At 41.3% G+C, this 21,149-nt stretch overlaps 1 protein-coding gene across 5 annotated transcripts in view; it reads right to left on the bottom strand.

The window, feature by feature from the left end:
- The window catches only part of FTO (FTO alpha-ketoglutarate dependent dioxygenase), a 405,797-nt gene that overhangs the window by 136,275 nt on the left and 248,373 nt on the right, over nucleotides 1-21,149 (bottom strand). For 2 of the 5 annotated variants that reach the window (XM_055366795.2, XM_055366796.2), the window contains exon 9: nucleotides 5,561-6,147. The exons of 2 other annotated variants lie outside the window; for them this stretch is intronic. In XM_055366795.2, coding sequence (XP_055222770.1) covers nucleotides 6,135-6,147 — 13 coding nt within the window. In that variant the 3' untranslated portion in view covers nucleotides 5,561-6,134. Of the gene's footprint in view, nucleotides 1-5,560; nucleotides 6,148-7,994 lie in introns of those variants that run through there. One more of the 5 variants, XM_063700210.1, reaches the window with a different exon arrangement.

Below are 21,149 nucleotides of genomic sequence, written 5' to 3'. Positions count from 1 at the left end.
TTTCATAGAACAGCGCGGATGGGATTTTATTAGATGGCTTCTGCCAAAAACATATTGGCAGATACAGCCCTGAGCTTGTGGTTCACCAGACACAAAAGAGCCCCTCTTCGGGAAGGAGATCCTGCTTAGGCCCTGGCCCAACTCCAAGTTAATACACAGTTAAAAGTAGCAGCTGCAGCACTGCTGAGACAGGGGGTCCCCTAGAGGAAGGCCTTGCCAAGGGGGCTGTTCCCAAATTATTTATCAATTGTTATAAAGAGAACTTTAAAAATACACACATATACACAAAGCAAACAAAACCTCCACAAAATTTAACCTTAGAAAATACAGATGTTGTAAGAACAAATACAATTAGTCGACAGATTAATGGGAAAACCTCAAGAAATGCAAACTCAAACATCAATGAAGTCCAATTTTCACCTACCAATTTAGAAGGAAAAACCTCAAAAATATAATAATGCTTCAAGGATAAATGTATACTTTGCTGATTGCAGTGTAAATTGGTGCAACGCTTTTGGAAAGCAATCTGGTAATATGTACCAAAAGCCATAAAAACGTTCATATCTTTTGACTTAGTAATCTTCCTTTTAGATTCTAAGGATCTAATCCAAAAAAAGGAGAAAGCGGTATAAGCAAATATGTAACTGCAGCATTACTTGTAACTATGTTAAATCAAAAGCAACTTAAATGTCCAACAATAAGGAAATGATTTTGCATACTGTAATACATCCTCTACATGGAATATCCAGTAGCCATTATAAATCATATAAAGAAACTGCTTCTAACGGTAAGTGAAAAATCACAGGCTCCTATGATTACAACTATTTTAAAACATGTATATAAAATGTATATGCAGTAAATAAAGACCCAAAGGGAAACATCTAAACATATTAATAGTTGTTTGGGGCTCAGTTTCTTACTATTATTAAGAAAAGTTTCCACACTGTCTATTATTTAGAATATTCCCACTTATGTTCCGCATTATGTATATAAGTGTGTGCAAACTAGCAACCCATAAAGTACATCCAACTACAGTTGAGTTTTATCTGCATGTTTTAAAACAGTGAATTATCTGCCAACACTGAAAACTCAAAAAGTGTCACACTGGCGGCTTTCACCGAAAAATCTAGTCTTGCAATCCTGGGCCCACACCTCTGTAAGGTAATAACTGTTTGGAGTTGGAAGCAACTGTCCCTTGTAGACAGCATAAGTGCCCACCTGTTTGCCATACCCACCACCATCCCTGTTGTCTTTTTCTTTTTTCTTTTCTTTTTTTTTTTTTGAGATGGAGTCTCGCCCTGTTGCCCAGGCTGGAGTACAATGGTGCAATCTCGGCTCACTACAACCTCTGCCTCACAGGTTCAAGCAATTCTCCCTGCCTCTGCCTCCTGAGTAGTTGGGATTATAGGCACCCACCACCATGACCGGCTAATTTTTGTATTTTTAGTAGAGATGGGGATTCTCCCTGTCAGCCAAGCTGGTCTCGAACTCCTGACCTCAGGGGATCCACCCGCCTTGGCCTCCCAAAGTGCTGGGATTACAGGCTTGAGCTACCGCGCCCAGCCCCTGTTGTTTTTCACCCAAGTCGGCTTCCCTCTTGTATGTCACCTGCCCAATTCCTAGTCCATATGATTAAGGGAGGCAAATGATGACGGAGAACTGTAAATAATTTGAATTCCCTTTTAAACGGGAATCACTGCCTATTAAACTTGAGCTTTAGCTTGGTTTGTTAGGTCACCAGAAAATTACGGTCCAATCTACTACTCTCCTCACCATGCAACAGGCAATTTCAGGGTCTTTCTTATCAACAAAAGAACCATTGGCCACACCTCGCCTCCTCCGTTGGACATGCTCCTCAGTCCAGAGTGTGCTAGTGCACTCTTTTCCTCTTTTCTTGAAGTTAGTCTGTGGCAAGGCCCTGGCTAGCCTCCTCCTCCGTGCTTAGCAACTACAGAGGCGAGCACACTTTTAGACAGCAGTTCACAGCCACGTTACCCTAACTGCCTTTCTATATTACAGAGACAAATTATTTTCTGCGTTTCCTGAGACAGAGATGGAGCAGGTTATGGGCGAGGCTTTCTTTCTCCCTATACATATTCTAGCTATCGTCTGGCAGAACTCTGGCTCTGTTTGCTGTAGGCAGATGTTTGCATTTTTCTTTTCCCAGGGGCAGAAGGTATAGAAACAGAGAGTGTGCAGTAGTAGAGAGGTGACACTGGAGGATATAGGTCCTGTCACATCTATTGCATAAAGATGCAGTGTGGTGAGAATGTCTGGGAACTCGCTGTTTGTGAATCGCCACAAAAAAAGCACAAACTACCAATGACAGTATATATTATGTTCATTTACTTACACCCATGCAAAAGGCCATAATGTTGGTAGATGAATTAATAGAAAACAAGCCTCCCCCCCCCAAAAAAATAAGCAAGTAATTTTCTAGTCTACATGTCTGATCTAGTGAAGGCTGAGGGACAGCTCCTGGACCAAGGACCTTTAGTAAACATCAGGGCTCTGGACCGAATGTCCTTATCTGTTTCCTAAGGCTTGGGAAACTGTTATTCAGGCAAGAGAGTTATTTCAGATAAAGGACAAATGCTGTCCTTTAATTAACAACATCTATCTCTGGGACAAGCACATCAGGTATACAATACAGAAGATTCTTTTAATATAAAGGACAGATGGCAACTTCACTCCTGGGACTTTCAAGGCTGCCCCAGAAAAACACACAATTTTAAAAGGCTTTGAGAATTCTCTAAGGAGAACCAGTCAGGAGATAAGAATGCTTCATTGCCCCATTTACAAAGTAAACCAGAAAGTGTCTCAGAATCATTCAGAAACACTTGAAGAAGGGTCAGGTAAATCTGAGAGAGGAAAATAATAACTTTTGCCCCACAGCGTAGTTGTGAATATCGTGAAAGTTTCCTTTCCTCTGAGCCAAACAGTACTAGATGAAAAGGAGTTTGAATGTGCTGTACTGACTAACAGTTTGGGCTTCATGATCACATAACAACAAAGCAAAACAAAACTTTCAAATATCCTCCTTATGCTAATATTGAAAACATCCCACCAGGACACTGCCACCCAGCTGAGCACTGGTTTACTTGGTAAAAGGATAGGATGAGGTCCCCAGCTCGAGTGAAATGTCTCTCCTTTTATGGTTCTCATTAATCTGACTCAACACACACATGTGTTGGTACAAGATTCCTACAGCATGTGTTATACCTGCCTAACTGGGTGCTAACATTATAAACCACACATCAACACTTCTTGTCCGAGTGTTAATGTCTATTAATGTCCTGCTGGGGAAAAGGCTCTTAGAGCCAGCCCACAGCCACAATTCAAGACTGCCTGCCACGAGTCCTAGACTTGGCCTGCTGATTTTAGATGGTGTATTTCATTACCAGAATTTCTGGAGGAGGGTGGCAATGATGGTGCTGTACTTGGTTTTATGTTGCCAAGATTATCTTCATATATGAAACTTAAAAAGCCATATGAATCTGAAGGAACTTAGGACTGAGGAATCAACCATGTAGAATTTGGCTACTGATACCCCAGATACCAAATTAGGCTTTTCTGCTTCTGCACTGTGATGTTTTGCAACACATTGATATGGGGAGGAAAGGGGCTTGCCAATGTCACAGTGAGCTTCCTTGTCTGCACATTTTCTATACATCCTATGAAGTCATGCACATTATCTCAAGCTGGATTTACTAAGTTCCTAAGTGCACATACAATGTGCTTGTATGTGCAATGTGTATATATGTATATCACTGATAGACCCGAATCAAGTATATATGGTGAATTTCTTTTATATACATATGAAGGCTGCATAATATGTGAACACACACATATACATACATATAAATTAAAACAAATTAATTAAATGATAATTTCATAAATTTTGTGATGTTTTCTCAAGATTTGCTAGGCAGCACAAAAAGTGTATATTTAAACCACACAACTCCATTCCTGCAAATAATAATAAAAAAAGATGTACACACAAGCACAACCGTCAAAACCGGATTTGCCCTTCTCTAAATTAATCCAATTATTCAAATGTCAGTTATATCTGTCACAGCCTGGCTCCTTGGGCTGAACCAAACTGTTAAAAATTAAAACTGTTTTACTTCGTTTAGTCTTTCTGCCTTTTTAGTGTAAAACCCACAGTCTCGACAAAAAGTTGTGGGATTTGACACCCAGTGCAACACAACCCTATTGCTGTCATCCATGCATAATTCACTTTGGAAATATGCACTTGCTTTAAAATATTACTAAAAAATACATGTAACATATGCTAATTTCACTGCGTTGGCTTGTAAGCTCTAGCCACTAGGTTATATGTAAACTTTGCCAAGTGCACACACTGTACATAAAGGGATTATAAATGAAAGGAAATATCTCTGTCCCTAGCTCTCTGTCTCCATCCTTGGCCAAACTGACAGCCCCAAATCCCAGCACCATCTAACATGCCCTTCCCGTGGAGAAGACAGCCTGTTCTCAGAGTCTTAATTACATCCCAGCTGACTGCCCAGCGTTGCCAAAATCAGGCAACAAACGCTGGCCCTTCACTCACAATATGGTCTGCTGAACAGACTCCTGGTCACACAGAAAGAAACTTTCACAACGTGGAGAAATAAAGGGACAAGCAGGAGATCAAGGGAGAGCACAAACAGTAACCTAGGGGATGGAAGAGAGAGAAACAATTCATCCCTACCGTGCAAAAAAGGGGAAAATAAAAAAGAAAAACCTTTTCCCAGAATCCTTAGGCACCACTGCACAGCGGAATTTTAACAAAGCTATCCTTATTATAATGAAATCAAAGACCGACTCATCCAGCCAAGAACTGCTGCTCCTCAAGATGGGAGGCTGATACTAAGACTCAGTAGATTAACGATTGTTAAGCAGGACTCACCCACTCCACACGGATCAGGCCATTATAATTACAGAAGAACAGCATGCAACATTCTACCATTGCAAATGGTATCATATGTTTTCGTGGCTGGCTTTCGGGGAAGGGTTTAGCTCATTTGACATGGCAGAAGGTCCTGGAGCCATGCATTCATAGCTACCTGTCTCTCATATCTAGCGGCATAAAATTAAGTTTCTTTCTTTTTGTGATTGCATCACTTGTATATGACTGCAAAGATGGTCACTGAACTTGGAGGCTATTCTTGACTTGGTCCACCTCTAAATAGAATTAGCTATTAAAAAGAAAATTTACTTTAAAAGGGAGCTTTGGAAGGCAGTTGTTCTCCAGAGCAACTGAAACCAAGATCAACAAAAGATCTTGAGAATGTGCAAATAGAGAAAGACCTGCTCTATGAATTAAAATGTTGTAGACTGAGAAATCAAACTGTGGTTTCAGATGTGGCCCACAAATCAGAAGTTACAAAGGCAGCTGCTTGGAATTTTCCTTGTTGATTTTGGTATTTGAGATTGTGATTGTGGGGATGCCATTTATTCAACACAATGGGAACACTGATGCCTGGCATTCTGTCATAATCAAACTGCTTTTCATACGGGCAATTCCACATAGAATGTTCCAAGATTAATAGCACTATGGATTTACTTATTTTAATGATGGTACAAGATTCTCCAGAACAGGGTAGGGGCAGACAATTAAACAGTAAAAATAACAAATACATTGTAAACACAATTTGCAAAGCACTTAAATATACATCCTCATTAAGTTTCAAAATTACAGCTGCCATGGTGGCTCACACCTGTAATCCCAGCACTTCAGGAGGACAAGGTGGGCAGATCACTTGAGGCCAGAAGTTCGAGATCAGCCTGGCCAACATGGTGAAACCCCATCTCTACTAAAAACACAAAAATTAGCTAGGCGTGGTGGCATATGCCTGTAATCCCAGCTACTTAGGAGGCTGAGGCAGGAGAATCTCTTGAATCCGGGAGGCAGAGGTTGCAGTGAGCCGAGATCGTGCCACTGCACTCCAGCCTGGGTGACAGAGGAAGACTCTATCTCAAAAAAAAAAAAAAAAGTTTCAAAATTACTCTATAAGGCTGGCATTATTATTCTGATTTTACACAAGATGAAACTGAAGGTCAAGGAAGTTAAATGGCTTTTCCAAGATAACAGGGGTTTTGACTCCAAAACTCATTCTTTTTCCACTGCCCTATGTCGTTGCTCTAGAAAACAGAGAGAAAAGAGAGAATGAGGGTAACTAAATATTTCACAGGTACAGCATGAGATAAATCAAGAGAACACAAGAACCTTTAGTTATAGTAAGCTGATGGTTCAGGAGGCACTTAGGCAGGGAACAAGGAAGTTGAGATGTTGAGAATGCAACTTCTGTTGACACCTCTCCTCCATCCCCAGTACAGTTGCCCTTGGGTGGGGAAGAGTGATTACTTTTAAACAGAAAAGCTACCTACCCAAACATGCCACATAGTTAAATGATACTGCTACCCCTAGTGCCACTATAAATTCCCAAAAAGAATTTGATGTCACTAATCCCTACTATATGGAGCTAACATGATGGGATGTTTTATAAAAAGGGGGTCATCCTAGCACTTTGGGAGGCCAAGGTGGGCGGATCACAAGGTCAGGAGTTCAAGACCAACCTGGCCAATATGGTGAAACCCTGTCTCTACTAAAAATACAAAAAAACAAGCCAGGCGTGGTGACGCATGCTTGTAGTCCCAGCTACTTGGGAGGCTGAGGCAGGAGAATCGCTTGAACCCAGGAGGCGGAGGTTGCAGTGAGCCGAGATCCCGCCACTGCACTCCAGCCTGGGCAACAGAGGGAGACTCCATCTCAAAACAAAAAAAGGGCGGGGGGGGGTCATCACTACAGGAATGGAGTAACAAGGAAACTATTACAATTGTTAGGGTAAATGACTCATAAACTTTTTGCTGATTGTTGTTTGTTTTCAGGTTTTCCTCTTATAAAATGCTTATTGGGAAAAAAGTTTCATTATAATATAATTTGTGTTTACCATAATTTAGCTAGAAAATAATAATCTAATGTCTCATATGTATCCATAAAATGAAATCTTCATACTATTTTATCCTTTGAGCTGATATAAGGCTATAAGACAAGAAAACAAAGAATTCAGTATATGCCATAACAGTGTTGAGTAATAACCAATTCAATGATTCATTATTTTCTATGAAACTTAAATAATGAAGATTTGGAATACTGTTTCCATTATAGAAGTAGACTACATTCAAATTGCATCTTGAGAATTGATACCAAACATCCTTTGGGGATAAATTCACTGCAATTTGAAGTCTGGGAAGGCAACCAACATATTTAATGGAAAGAACATGGACACGTTTAGTATGTGCTTAAACAAGAGATTAAAAAAAAATTAAACCCCAGCCAATGAAAATGGTTTCAAGTTCTGCTGAGAGAACATCTCTCTCACCAGCAATGTACATGAACAACAAATGAAAAAAGAATACAACATATTGGTTGTGTTCTGGTTCCCTTAAACATAACCCTTCCTCCTGGCCTCAACTAGGGGTTGGTGAACTATGGCCTGACAGCCAAATCCTGCCACCTCTTTTAGTAAATAAAGTTTTACTGGAACACAGCCACACTTACTCATTTACATATTGTCCAGGGCTGTTTTTGAACTACAACAACAGAGGAGAACAGTTGTGACAGAAACTGTATGGCTCACAAAATCTGAGATATTTACTATCTGGCCTTTTAAAGAAAAAGTTTGCTGATCCCTGACCTGAACAAAGGCCTACAATTCAGATGGGAAGGACCATATCAGCTCAACCCATTCTAAATTATCCACACTTAGGAAAACAGTTTTAAAGTTTAAATTTTAAGAAATACATTGGTAGGCCGGGCGCGGTGGCTCACACCTGTAATCCCAGCACTTTGGGAGGCCAAGGCAGGAGGATGACCTGAGGTCAGGAGCTTCAGACCAGCCTGGTCAACATGGTGAAACCCTGTCTCTACTAAAAATATAAAAATTAGCCAGGCATTGTGGCGGGTGCCTGTAATCCCAGCTACTTGGGAGGCTGAGGCAGGAGAATCACTTGAACCTGGGAGGCGGAGGTTGCAGTGAGCTAAGATCGTGCTACTGCACTCCAGCCTGGGAGACAGAGTGAGACTCCGTCTCAATAAAAAAATAAAAATAAATAAAATACATTGGTTTATATCCTGGCTGGGTTTAGTTTTGGCTTTAGTGACCAAAAGCCCAGCACTGGGTTGGCACCATTACCAGGAACAACTACCAGGATTTTAAGCAGTCTGCACATTTCCTGCTGGAAGTTCTTCTACTTTCTAAGATAAGTGCAATTAATTTCAAAGACACAAAGTTCTGGCCGCTCAAAACTGGTGAAGGGGCTTTAGAAGCAACAGACCCCAGGTTCAACACCCATCTTCCAAAATTTCTTAACAAATGGTAAGTAGGAATCATTACTTAAGCTTTCAGAGGCCCAGTTTCTTCACAGGTAAAGTGAGGGTATTCTACCTCAATGAACAAGTGAAACGTTGCAATGAATGCAGCAAGGTGCTTAAGGCGAAGGTCTGATGCTCTCTAAATGTAAGCATATGAAAGAGGAAAGGAATTACTGTATTTCAAGATTTCCAGAAGAAACTTTCAGGAGCAGGAGTCCTTCTTTATGCACCACTCTCACCTCATCCAAATATTTACCATCTTTTTTTTTTTTTTTTTTGGAGGCAGAGTATCGCTCTGTCACCCAGGCTGGAGTGCAGTGGTGTGATCTTGGCTCACTGCAAGCTCCGCCTCCTGGGTTCATGCCATTCTCCTGCCTCAGCCTCCCAAGTAGCTGGGACTACAGGCACCCGCCACCACGCCCGGCTAATTTTTTGTATTTTTAGTAGAGACGAGGTTTCAACATTTTAGCCAGGATGGTCTTGATCCCCTGACATCGTGATCCACCTGCCTCGGCCTCCCAAAGTGCTGGGATTACAGGTGTGAGCCACAGTGCCCAGCCCTAATATTTGCCATCTTAAGACTCTTTTTACTTTAGTGAACTGTCTATATACATATAGATGTTTCCATTCTTAGTATCAAGGAGAAGGGTCTTTATTTTCCTTTAACTTGGCCTCGTGACAGCCCCAAACTCAGTCATCCTCTCTACTATGCTCACATTTCAAGAATCTTCCAAATTCTGACCTTTATTTTATTTTGTTTATTTATTTTTTGAGATGGAGTTTCGCTTTTATTGCCCAGGCTGGAGTGCAATGGCGCAATCTCGGCTCACTGCAACCTCTGCCTCCCAGATTCAAGCAATTCTCCTGCCTCAGTCCCCCGAGTAGCTGGGATTACACGTGCCCGCCACCATGCCCAGCTAACTTTTTGTATTTTAATACAGATGGGCTTTCACCATGTTGGCCAGGCTGGTCTTGAACTCCTGACCTCAGGTGATCCAACCGCCTCGGCCGCCCAAAATGCTGGGATTACAGGTGTGAGCCACCATGCCTGGCCCTGACCATTATTTTAAATCAGTTATCCTTTTGTATCTGTGGGGGATTCCTTCCAGGACCTTCCTCAGACACCAAAATCCATAGATGCTCAAGTTCCTTCCATAAAATGGCATAATATTTGCATATAACCTACACACATCCTCCTATGTACTTTAAACCATCTTTAGATTACTTATAATTGGTAATGCAAAGTAAATGTTATGTTAATAGTTGTTATACTGTGTTGTTTAGGAAATAATGACAAGAAAAAATGTCTGTACATGTTCAGTACAGACACACCATCCATTTTTTTTCCTGAATATTTTTGAATCCCAGTTGGTTGAATCCACGGATGTGAAAACCCACAGATATGGAGAGCCAACTCTATACTGTTAAAATCACCAGCTTCCAAAGAAGCTCTTGTAGTATTAGTTCATTCTTGCACTGCTACAAAGAAATACCTGAGACTGGATAATTTATAAAGAAAAGAGGTTTAATTAGCTCATGGTTCTGCAGGCTGTACAGGATGCATGATGCTGGCATCCACTCAGCTTCTGGGGAGGTCTCAGGAAACTTACAATGGTGGAAGGCAAAGGGGAAGCAGGCACGTCACGTGGCCAGATCAGGAGCAAGGGTCGGGGCAGAGGTGGTACACACTTTTTAACAACCAGATCTCCCAAGAACTCACTCACTATACAGTACCAAGGGTGGATGGTGCTAAACCATTCATGAGAACTCTGTCCCATGATCCAAACACCTCCCACCAGGCTCCTCCTCCAACACTGGGGATTACAATTTGACATGAGATTTGGTCAGAGACACAGATCCAAACGATGTCAATCAGCTTGCATGCTGAGGTCTTCCCTATGTTCTCTGTGCTGTCCACACAAAAGAGGTCAATCTAGGCCCCAACAATAACACAAAATATACAGAAAAATAAGTCCAGGTAAGATTTGGAGAGAAGAGCTTACCACTCCTGCTTGAGAGACACAGAGACAGAAGCATGGAGAATTAGTTCTGGGTCTGAAATGCACACATGCAGCTATTATACAGCAACTTTTACTTGTGTTATTATGGTATCATTAGGATCCTCAAATACCAAAGACAAGAATGAATGTGCATCTGAAGGACCGCTGGGAACAAGTTAATGTTTGCCTGTGAATATACTGTTTTAAAATACCTAAAACTTGTACATTTGGCAATTTCAGAAAATAGAACAAAGATTAGTCTTAGTTTAGTTTTGATGAAAATGCCAGTTTTTCCTATTGGATTTGAGGGTGGGAAAATAAATCTTCTATACTTGATACTCTATACATAATCTACCCATCTCATATATAAATGAAAGACTAATGCTTCTTTCATTTTCTCAGTGGGGAAAGAAAATATACATTTCTCATGCTGAACTTTGCTGCAAATTACAGTAATTCAATTTTAGCAGATTTGAGTTGTTAAAAGAGCTTATTTAAACAAAGGTTATGAATATCAGAAATAATGCAGACCAACATACATTCAGTATATTTGGGGCCTCACAAACTATATGGACTTCAACTTGCAATCTAAATCCTCCACCACAGACACTAATGCTAGCCATTATCATTCAAATTACAGTTGTCTGTCTATGTCAAGAGAGAAAGCACTTATGCAGGATGCATCATTATCTGTGGACTGTCCCTAAATTTGGGGGTAGAATGATGAAACATAATAACAAAACCCCATGTCTCTCTTCTAGTACTTCGAGGTTCAAGCCTCTCACATTTGCCTCTAATCAAAATATGGAGTACAACCTGCCTACTGTTTCCTAGTAGGGAGGTAACAAAGTCTTGGGATTCTAGAGATGTATGTCCCTGTAATTGACAGAGCCCTGCTATGTCTGTCAGGTGTGGTCTTCAGATAGAAATTAAAGTAACGTTATGATTGGGGTCAGTGTCTTCCCAAAGCATTAACATGAAAGCAAGCATAGTACTTCTACCACAAACCAGGCCTGAATTCTTATTCTGGGTCCTGTCTGGAGCCTTCACCACGAGCTCTGACCACAAGCTAAGCATACAAATGAATGCTGTAAAAGAAATGATCTTCTATGCAATCAACCACAGAAACAGGGGCCTCAGAGATTTCACTAAACTCTGAATATGGTTTATATTGAAAAGTCTAAAATAATCTCCCTAATTCTGGAAAGACATCTGGTAAAAGGAGTTAACAGAAATTAGGAGATGGGCAGGGCAGTGAGGTCTAGTGATTCGGATGCTTTGGGAGGCGGTGTACCTTGCATGTACCTGTTCTGATGGGTTCTCATTGAAGTGGTACTACCTGAGGTGTTCAAGGACTCCCAGTTAGAGCTGTGGATTCCAAAGGTGCCCGGTGGGAAGTCTTATTTCACACTGCCCACTTACCTAAGTGTATACTGTGCCAGGGACTTACTGATACCACCAAGTATCTGTCACTGAATCAGCCAGACTAGTGCAAATCACTGTCAATGTTGGTCATCATAACTGAATTCCCCAGGGTAGATCCCAACATATGCTGACTGAATTAGAAGCGAAAGTGTATTTTAAAACAGATTTCAGGTAAAGCTGATAAATGCCTGGCCAGACCTGAAATTGAAATGTCTCTGATAATGATGAAACACAAGCCAGTGCATCTGGCTAGCTACATCTGTCTTCCCAGGCTTCAACAGAAGTTGGGATCTACCTTGGAAGAATGCACAATAGAACTCTCGTGAATTAGCTCAAAGAATTTAATACTTGTTGCAATTTTCTCCAATTTAGTATATGAAATAATAACACAGACAGCAATTACCATAAAGAAAAACTTCAGGTGCAACAGCATTAGTTCAACAGCTAGGATCAAGTGTCAGCCCAGAATAACAAATTTCATTCATTTTATCTCCAGCACTGGAGACATGCTGCTACTAGCTTTAATAGTCAGGAATGTCTGCTGGCTAAATGACTCTGCAGAGCTAGTCAAGTGAGGGCAGCCTGCGACAGTTTAATTGGTCTGCTCGCTATAACTCTATCTGGGGGCTGTAAGCAGTGGACTATAAACAAGCACAAAGCTGCACTCGATGCAGAGCAGAACAGCCTGCAGGAGAGGGGGAAAAAAAAAGGAGAGCCTCTGATGGCAGGATCTCTCATTTACACTGGCGTCAGGTTGGCTACAGGTGAACTGGAGCAATGTAGGCACTGCAGCAGAAGAAAGGTGGGGTGAAGAGAGCAATCATTTATCTTGTATTGATTTCTGGACACCGTCCTAGATCCAGTCCAAGATAGAATGACAGTTTTCAGTTTTGTGCTTGCAAGAGACAAAAATGACGTGCACCAGTCCTCCTGTTTCTGATCATATTTCCTTTGGAAACCATGCCACCCATAGATTTTTTTCGGACAGAGAAATCCAAACAAGTTTATCACTGAAAAAGAGGGTTAGGGGCTGGTTAATCAGCCATTTGTCTTTGCTCTGGATCTGGGAGTCAAGGGGTCAAAACCAAGCACAATTGGGCCCTTTGGTTTTATCTCAGGTAACCCCCCCCCCCACCCATTTCTGGTAATTGAACCCATTTCTTGTGGTCAGGGTTCCTGTCACTCATATTCAATGTCTGTCATTACTGAGAAATGCTTCATGTCATATTACACTGACAGAACCACTACAGCAAAGCTAGCAAGATTCCCCCAGCACCAGAGGTAAGACAATGGGAGCCTCTTTCAGACCAGTGATGTTTAACATTTTATGTGCTGACACTGTGTCTGTAAGCACAATATAATGAAAGTCTAGTAAATGGGAGATAAAAATTCATACTTTCCCTCCTTCAGGGGCTGCCAAGCACTACCAGAAATAAAACAAGTTGGCAGCTCCAACGATACCATTGCACCAGTGCCACGCACGGCAGGCATTTTCTAAGTGTAGTGAGTGGATTTATACACGGATACACTCACAGCCGGGCACACATGTTCCCACTGGTTTTTTGATGTGGCTGTGTACAAAATACCCTTCCCCTGGCAGGGTGTGATTCACTGTCACAGGGTTAGTAACCTTAGACATCCAGCTCTTCTCTGAACGTATTTTGAGACTCTCAAACTATGTAAGGGAGAGAAGAGATGACCCCATTGCATCTTTAACAAAGTATGACTGTCATTCTGTTTGGAAGTCTCAAAAAATGAGTTTTGAGGCTGAGTGTGTCCCTGACAGGTTCAAAAATCCCCAAGTCCAGTCTTGAATACTGTTGACTCCTCATTTTCAAGGCTGTTCAACCAACCTGCTTTCCCATCCTTACGGTTCATCACTTCTTGCCATGCAGTTTACACACGAGTCTCCATGTTATTCACTCTCTATCACACTTTGCACCTTCATGCCCCTGGGCCTTTGCACATATCCATTCCATTTGGGAAGCCTTTTTTGGGCATCTTCCTCCTTCAGGGCCCGGCTTGTACCCTACCTGCTCTATGGATGGGTGTTTGATTCCCCTCTTTTCACTATCTTCTTCATGGTTAAAAGCTTAGGCTCCAGAATTAGGCTGGGGTAGTTTGAATCCTTGGCCTGTCATTTAGGCAAGTTTGTAAACTCTCTGTGCCTCAGTTTCCTGAGCTGTAAAATACAGTTAACACCTCATACGGTTGTTGTGTGGATTAAATGAGATTACCCACAGTAACAGTTATAATGGTTACATGGTTACAAAAGTGTCCAGTACAAACACTCAATAAATAACAGTTATAATAACAATAATAATTATAATAATAAATAATATTATTATTAGCTACTACTGACATTCTCAAAGCACTCTGCTTACATCAGTAACAGGATGTTTCACTTTTCCTTGTTTTATAGTGACTGGTTTCCACTGTGCTCTTCCCACTTGGCATAGAGCTGTGGGCATCCACATCAGCTGAGAATCTGTTAGGAATGCAACTATCCAAGCCCATTCAGGAAGGGCCTGCAATCTGTGTTTCACAAGCCCACAGGTGATTCTAACGCTAAAATTACAGAACCACTGGCCTAGAGCATGGGCTCTGGAACCAAACTTCCTGCTTGGGAATCCCAGCTCCCCCGCCTCCCAGCCTTGTGCCCCTGGGAAGGTTACTTGACATCTTTTGGCTCCACGTACCCTTTTCTTAAAATTAGAGATAATAAACATACCTACCATTGTAACAGTTAATTCACATAAAGCACTTAAAAAGTACTTGGCACAGAGAGGCACTTAATATGTACTAGTTAGTATTATTATTATTTAGGATTAAACACATTCATAATACATGAAAAGGATTTGGATGCTTTTGTAGGGGTTCAATGAGGATTTTAATTTTTAGTGGTATTCTTCTGAGTTTAAGCTTCCTGAGGGCAGAGACCCTGTCTTATTCACCCCCATCAGCTGCTGGAGCTGAACCCAGGCTTTGCTTTAAGCAGGCACTCTGAGAAAGGTTGGCTGCCTGGAGCTCCGTGGTGAATCCACCGGCCTAGAAGTCAGGCTGGGTATTTATTTGGGGTTGTGCTCTGTTGGCTGCAAGGCAGAGAAATGAGACAATTCACTTTGGCTTCGGCAGCTTTCCCGAGGCCACCAGCCTGTGGCCAATTGTCTTTTGCACAGATCTCTCCTTCCCAGTTCCCAGGCTGCTTCCACTCAAGGTCACACCCCCTAAGCCTGGTAACTTTGGATTTCAAAATCATTTTGACTTGATATTTTACAGGGAACATGGCAGGCTTAGTGAGCTTAATCTCGCTCTCTCTTTTTTATACACCGGGGGTGGGACACCTTTTAACCTATCTGACAAAGCTTTAAAAAAGCCTCTGCTTAGAAACAGACTGCAGCCTGAAGCAGAATGTAAAAGCCGGCCGCCAGCTTCCCAGGCTGCCCGCCGAAGTGTTCCCAAGCTTTCCACGCTGGAGGAGGCAGCCCAGGAAGAGGCACAATCACTCAGCACTCCTCTGCCATAAGAAACTATACTCACAAGTTCATTTCCCTCTACATCCCTTTCTGGGGAAAATCAAAATTGGTCGAGGAAAAGTAACAGCTATCTAGCTAGTGGTTAACCTTCTCTAAGTGGGCCGATTCACTGATCTCTTAAAATGGCCACGCATGCCCTATACCAAGAGTACTAAAAAGCTGATTTTGCAGTCAAGGAATGGATTGACCTACTTGGGAAAAGTTGCCATTTTAGACAAGTGCCAGGACCATAATAAATAGTAAATGTGAGCTGTTATTTTATTAGATGAAACCACACTACTATGTTCACTATAAATAATATAATTCATGTAGCTAGTCAATATCAAAACTATAAATATTCAGTCCATGAGGGTCTGCTATTTATATAATAGAAGATAGGATTCCCCCAAATATATATTCATAAGTTTGCCACATTAGCGGTTAGCAGGAAGTGGTCTCTAAATGCCTAAAGAGGCATCGTTACTGATAGCAAAAAGAAGGTACTTTAAAAAAATTACATTCAACTCCAATGAATAAATAAATTCCATGTCTTGATGATCATTTCTACTATCATTCCTCCTAATACCAGGTTACTGATAATTTGAGATTTCTCCTACTGCCAGTAGTGGAAATTTAGGGAAGAAGAGAGTTGAATAAGCTATCTTTTGATTCATGAGAGCAACGTCAAGTAAATCCAGGTAACAGAGAAACTGAAATTAGAGTGGTATGAAAATAACTCATGTTTCTCTCCAAAGGCACCATCACTATCACATAGGGCACAATAATATTCAAATACAATGCCAGCAGTAGGGTCACAGACCCTATTCCACTACTACTGGACGAACCTTGGATAGGGTCTTAGATACTGACTAGATTCCCACAACGTCCAATGGTAATCATTTTCTAGCGTTCTACAATGAACCATGAAGAAATTCAGAGAGGACAGTTTCAGATCTCAAAGCAACACACTCTGAAGAATAAAAATGAATTATATTCACCAAGCCAAGTGGAGGAAGTGCGTTGCAAAGAGAGTTCTAATGCTGAAAAATCACATTGCCAAATGTCCCTGTCAAATCGTGGTTTAATTACCTTGGCCTCCATGCCTCTTATAATCACCTGTCATTAGCAACAATGCTTGCATCTGTTTACACGTCTGTCAGAAATGCCAGCCCCGGGGAAGCCAGGGGATAAGAAAATTTTATTGGGATATGCCCTCGATTGAAAAAAGGTCATCTTAAAGTTGACCTATCTATGCCCAGGCCAACCCTTAAAAAGATAATCCAAGGAAAGGATCCCTGAAGCAAACATCTACGTATTATAGAAATACATTTTAAATAGGGTTGTCTTAGTTCTAAAACCAAAGTGGGACCAGGTGCGGTGGTTCACGCCTGTAATCCCAGCACTTTGGGAGGCCGAGGTGGGCGGATCACCTGACGTCGGGAGTTTGAGACCAGCCTGACCAACATGGAGAAACCCCGTCTCTACTAAAAATTAAAAAAATTAGCCTGGCGTGGTGGCACACGCCTGTAATCCCAGCTACCTGGGAGGCTGAGGCAGGAGAATCGCTTGAACCCGGGAGGTGGAGGTTGCAGTGAGCCAAGATTGTGCCATTGCACTCCAGCCTGGGCAACGAGAATGAAACTCCATCTAAAAAAAAAAAAAGAAAAAAAAAAAAACAAAGAGGAAAATTTAGATGTTTCATGACTGTATTATGCCTCCTTTTATAGCATTTCTGCTTGTCTGTGGGAAATACACCGGTGAGATGTGTTCTAATTGCAATAGTCTTCATGATCTTTTCATCCTGATGGTCTCCTGAACCTTACAAGGTAAGGAAGAAGTACCTACTTCTTCCACTAATTTTCCTCTTCTCCTCCAGTGACTAGATCTGCTTTCTTCATCACTTAGTAGCTGCCACTACCTGCTCGATTTGGAGAATTTTCTCCCAAAGACAGGCTTCATAATAGACCATCCACTCCCCAGAGCACTCTTTCCTCCCCACAGCCCTAAAAACAAGCACACAGATCCTCTTGGTTCTGACATTTAGCATATCAATGGCAAAACAGAGAAAGAGACAGGGAGAGAAATATCACAGGGATGCTCAAAGCCCGTCATGTTTTTAATTAGTGGTCAGTGATTTTTAGGTTCTCAGATGTTAAATGGTTTGAGCTGAAGTTTTGTCAGTAGTTATCTTTAACTTTCTCTGAATTCAGTTTCATCATCTATAACATGGGGATGAAACCACTCACCTCTGTATGATTACTACAAGGAAAAAATTTAAAGATACACACAAACCATCAACACATAGGAGGTGCAAAATAGATTTTTTTTTCAATTTTTATTTAAAAATTTTTTTGTAGAGATGGGATCTGGCTATGTTGCCCAGACCGGTCTCAAACTCCTGGCTTCAAGCAATCCTCCCACCTTGGCCTTCCAAAGTCCTGGGATTACAAGCATGAGCCATCACGCCCAGCCTCAATAGTTTTGAGCTCCAATTTTGATGCCCTCTTTCTTTCCATAAAGACTTCCCCAACTCACACTGACTACTTATTTCAAAGAGCTCATGATGTACTTATGGTCAATGTTATTTAATTTGGCATTTATCTCACAATCAATTATGTCTCTTTCCCAACAACTAAACTTTAACCTTGATTAGAGGAACTGTGTTTTCCACAGCACCTAACACAGCACTGGCCACACAGTGGAAACTTTCCGTATACTTTGTAAATAGAATTTGGATTTATGTTTCATCTGTCAGCAAACTCCATGATGAAGTCTTTACTCCAACCCTAAAATGTGACCCCTCCCTCCTCTCTCATCCCATCTCACTTACTTCTCCCTCTGTCATATTGACTGGTTCCTTCTCTTCCCCCTCATCTCAGCTTAAATGAGGCTTCCCTAAAAAGTTCCATTCCCCTCCCCAATTGCCTACCTGTTGTCTTTCTCCATAGTGCATGTCGTTATCTGACATCCTCTTTTTTACTTGCTTGCTTATTTTTAGTCAGCCTCCTGCCCCTAGACTGTAAGCTCTAGCAGCACAAGAAACAGGTTGTGGTTTTTTTGTTCACTCTTGTATACCCAGTTCCAGGGACACTGTTAGGTGTTCAATAAATATTTGTGGAATAAATGAATAGCTCTTGGTTTTTTTCTTAACCATCCATCTTCATGCAACTGGATACTCAGACACAAATTAAGGACCCATATGGTCAACGCTAGACTCCAATGGTACTAATGCTTAAAGAATGCTTTATGGGATAAAACACTCCAGAACTGGTCAAGCACTGACAGAAACACGAGAAACTTTCTTACTGGTCTAATTAGAGACGGTGGTAACTTGGGTGAAATTAGGTTTCTGCTCTAAAAATAGAGGTCCACCAAAGAGTTGGGAATGAATCAGGTCTTCACAAAGCAGCTCTTCTTTTGCCAGTCCCACCTCTGCTACTCTAAATCATGCCACTCACTCTTGCTTCTGCTTGGCCACGTTTTCTCAGATCCATTCAGGCTCCTTAAACATTAGCGTCCATCTCCTTTGGCCCACTAACGATGTGAGCCTTCTTAACCAATGCCCCTGCTGCACCACTTCCGGCTCAACAGCCCATGGGCTCTATTGTGAAGGCTAAAGAGAGGCCAAGGTGAAAACCCTGCCACAGCTGAAACCCTTGTCTCTTTACTCTGCCTTCTAAAGTTTTGAAGATTTCACCCTTCTCTCTACCCTGTAGCCACACCAGCACCCTTCCTGAATGCATCCCCTGTGCCCCCAGAGTTCTGCACCTAAGTTTTATGTCAGCCACTTCCCTTTGAACTTCTTTTCTCTTTGACTTTACTTACCCTTCATTGATTGGTATATCTTTAATGATAGTGACATCATGAACCCAAGTTTCAGGAATAGTCAAGGTACGCCATCTGCCTTAAATGACAAGGTAACATTGTCGGTTTTATTGTAGTAAAGATTCAAAACCCTATGTACCCTCTGAGGTAGGTTTAGGGAAAAAAAAGTTCTGCCTCCTTTTAAATGAAAGGCCCATCTACAGGTAGCCATGTTAAAAGAAGATTATTTATTTGTTCCACAGGGAAATCAAAGAACAGAGAATTTGATTTCAACAACTCTTACTAACTCCTCATTCTTGAGATGTGGTTAAATAGATCCACCTTTCCCCTTTTCCCCTTGTCTTTTTATATTTCAAAAAGGGTAGGTGAGAAAACTGAGAACCTTGTTCATATCTATCAACAATCTATGAACATCTACTCCTTGCCAAGCACTAGGGCCAACTACCGGGCACTACACTTTCTGCAGGACCCTAGCCTTCGTCATTAAGTTTGAAGCTATGAGTGAAGGGAGAAAATGCTGTTGTTTTACAGATATACATTGGGAGTAGCTTCTGAAGGGTATTTTACTAGTTCAATATGGTAAGAAGAATTCAGCCATAGCTGGCATCACCACACATTGTTTCACAAAAATGCACTGTGGAGAACGGACACTGTACCTATAATTTTAAAAGATTTGCTCATTTAAATGAACCAGCAGCATTTTCTGCCACATAATGGAGAAATTCACAGGATGCTGGGCCCCTCATGGCTTCTGTGGCTATAAAAGCCCCTTCATGCTGGATTTTTTTATATTTGGTAAATTAATAGTTTGCTGTTCCAAGATTCCTACGTGTTTATATTATTGCTTTTCTAACATAAAAGTTTGCAGTTGTTATGGAAACATATGGTAACATTTGCTGCTAAATTTTAAATGCATTTTCTACCCCTGTTACACACCTGAAATGAAGCCAGAAACTCTTTTTGCTTTACATTAGAGTGAAATTCAAACTGGTCTGGGTGACTATAAATGGTTACTGTTTGTCTTGGCTCCTACCTGTATCAGATTTAGACTGAGGAATCTTAGGGAAGAAATTACACGGGATAAAATGGATATTTCTAAATTACAAGGCCTACAATTCCAGTGGCTCCAAATATCAGCTTTCTGTTTCATCTCAGCCTGCCAGAAAGAAAATGGTGGGGCCAGACAATAAAAGATAGACAACGTTTACTTTCCAGAGCCAAATGCTTCTTGTTTTGATTATACTGGAGAAGGAGGTTGCAGATCCTGATCAGTTAAGTCTTGTTAGCAAATTAAATGGTTGTAGATTACAATGGTGTAAGACATGAGTTTTAGCCCCTGGCTTCAAGTCGAAATGACAAAAGTATAAATTCTTTCAACCCATTTTGTTCTGCAGTTTTCCTCTTTGAGCCCTTCACAATTCTCAAGTAATTGTTCATGATGACTCTGGGCCCGTGGGGAGGGTGACTTGGAAACGTTCATTGGACGGGTTTTCTAAGTTTCCCAATTATCCATTTCTCCATAGTTTAACACCTCACCCAAGTCAAGTTTCCTTGTGCAATGTAACTAGTCATTAATACCGCTCAAAAAAAGTAGGCACTTTGGCTCAGAAAAATATCAAATGAGAAAGACAGTATGAGAATTCTCACCTGCCTGAGCATTTTTCTGGAACTTTAAATCAAGGTTAATCGAGAGTCACAGAAGAACTTCAAACATGTGCATTAGGTCTAGCTCTGGGACCTGGCAGATCCAATTCCCACCTACATCTCAGTCTTGTGGGCTGTATTCTTCCACCCACTTCAGCACATTTGTTAACAGTCAAGGTTAATTTTCATAGGTTAACTCTGTCTCTTCTGTCTCGGAATATAACCATGCTCTTTGCTAGAGAGTTTCACTTTCAGTTTCCCACAAGATTAGATATTGCTTGCATATATTTAAAGTGACTGGGGAGAAGAATTATGATACTTTTCTAAGTACGAAAATATGGGAAGTTGCCAAAGATTTTT

The sequence above is a fragment of the Gorilla gorilla genome, chromosome 18, assembly GCF_029281585.2.
Source record: "Gorilla gorilla gorilla isolate KB3781 chromosome 18, NHGRI_mGorGor1-v2.1_pri, whole genome shotgun sequence".
NCBI classification, from domain to species: Eukaryota; Metazoa; Chordata; class Mammalia; order Primates; family Hominidae; genus Gorilla; species Gorilla gorilla.
This window is presented reverse-complemented; position numbering and strand designations above follow the sequence as displayed.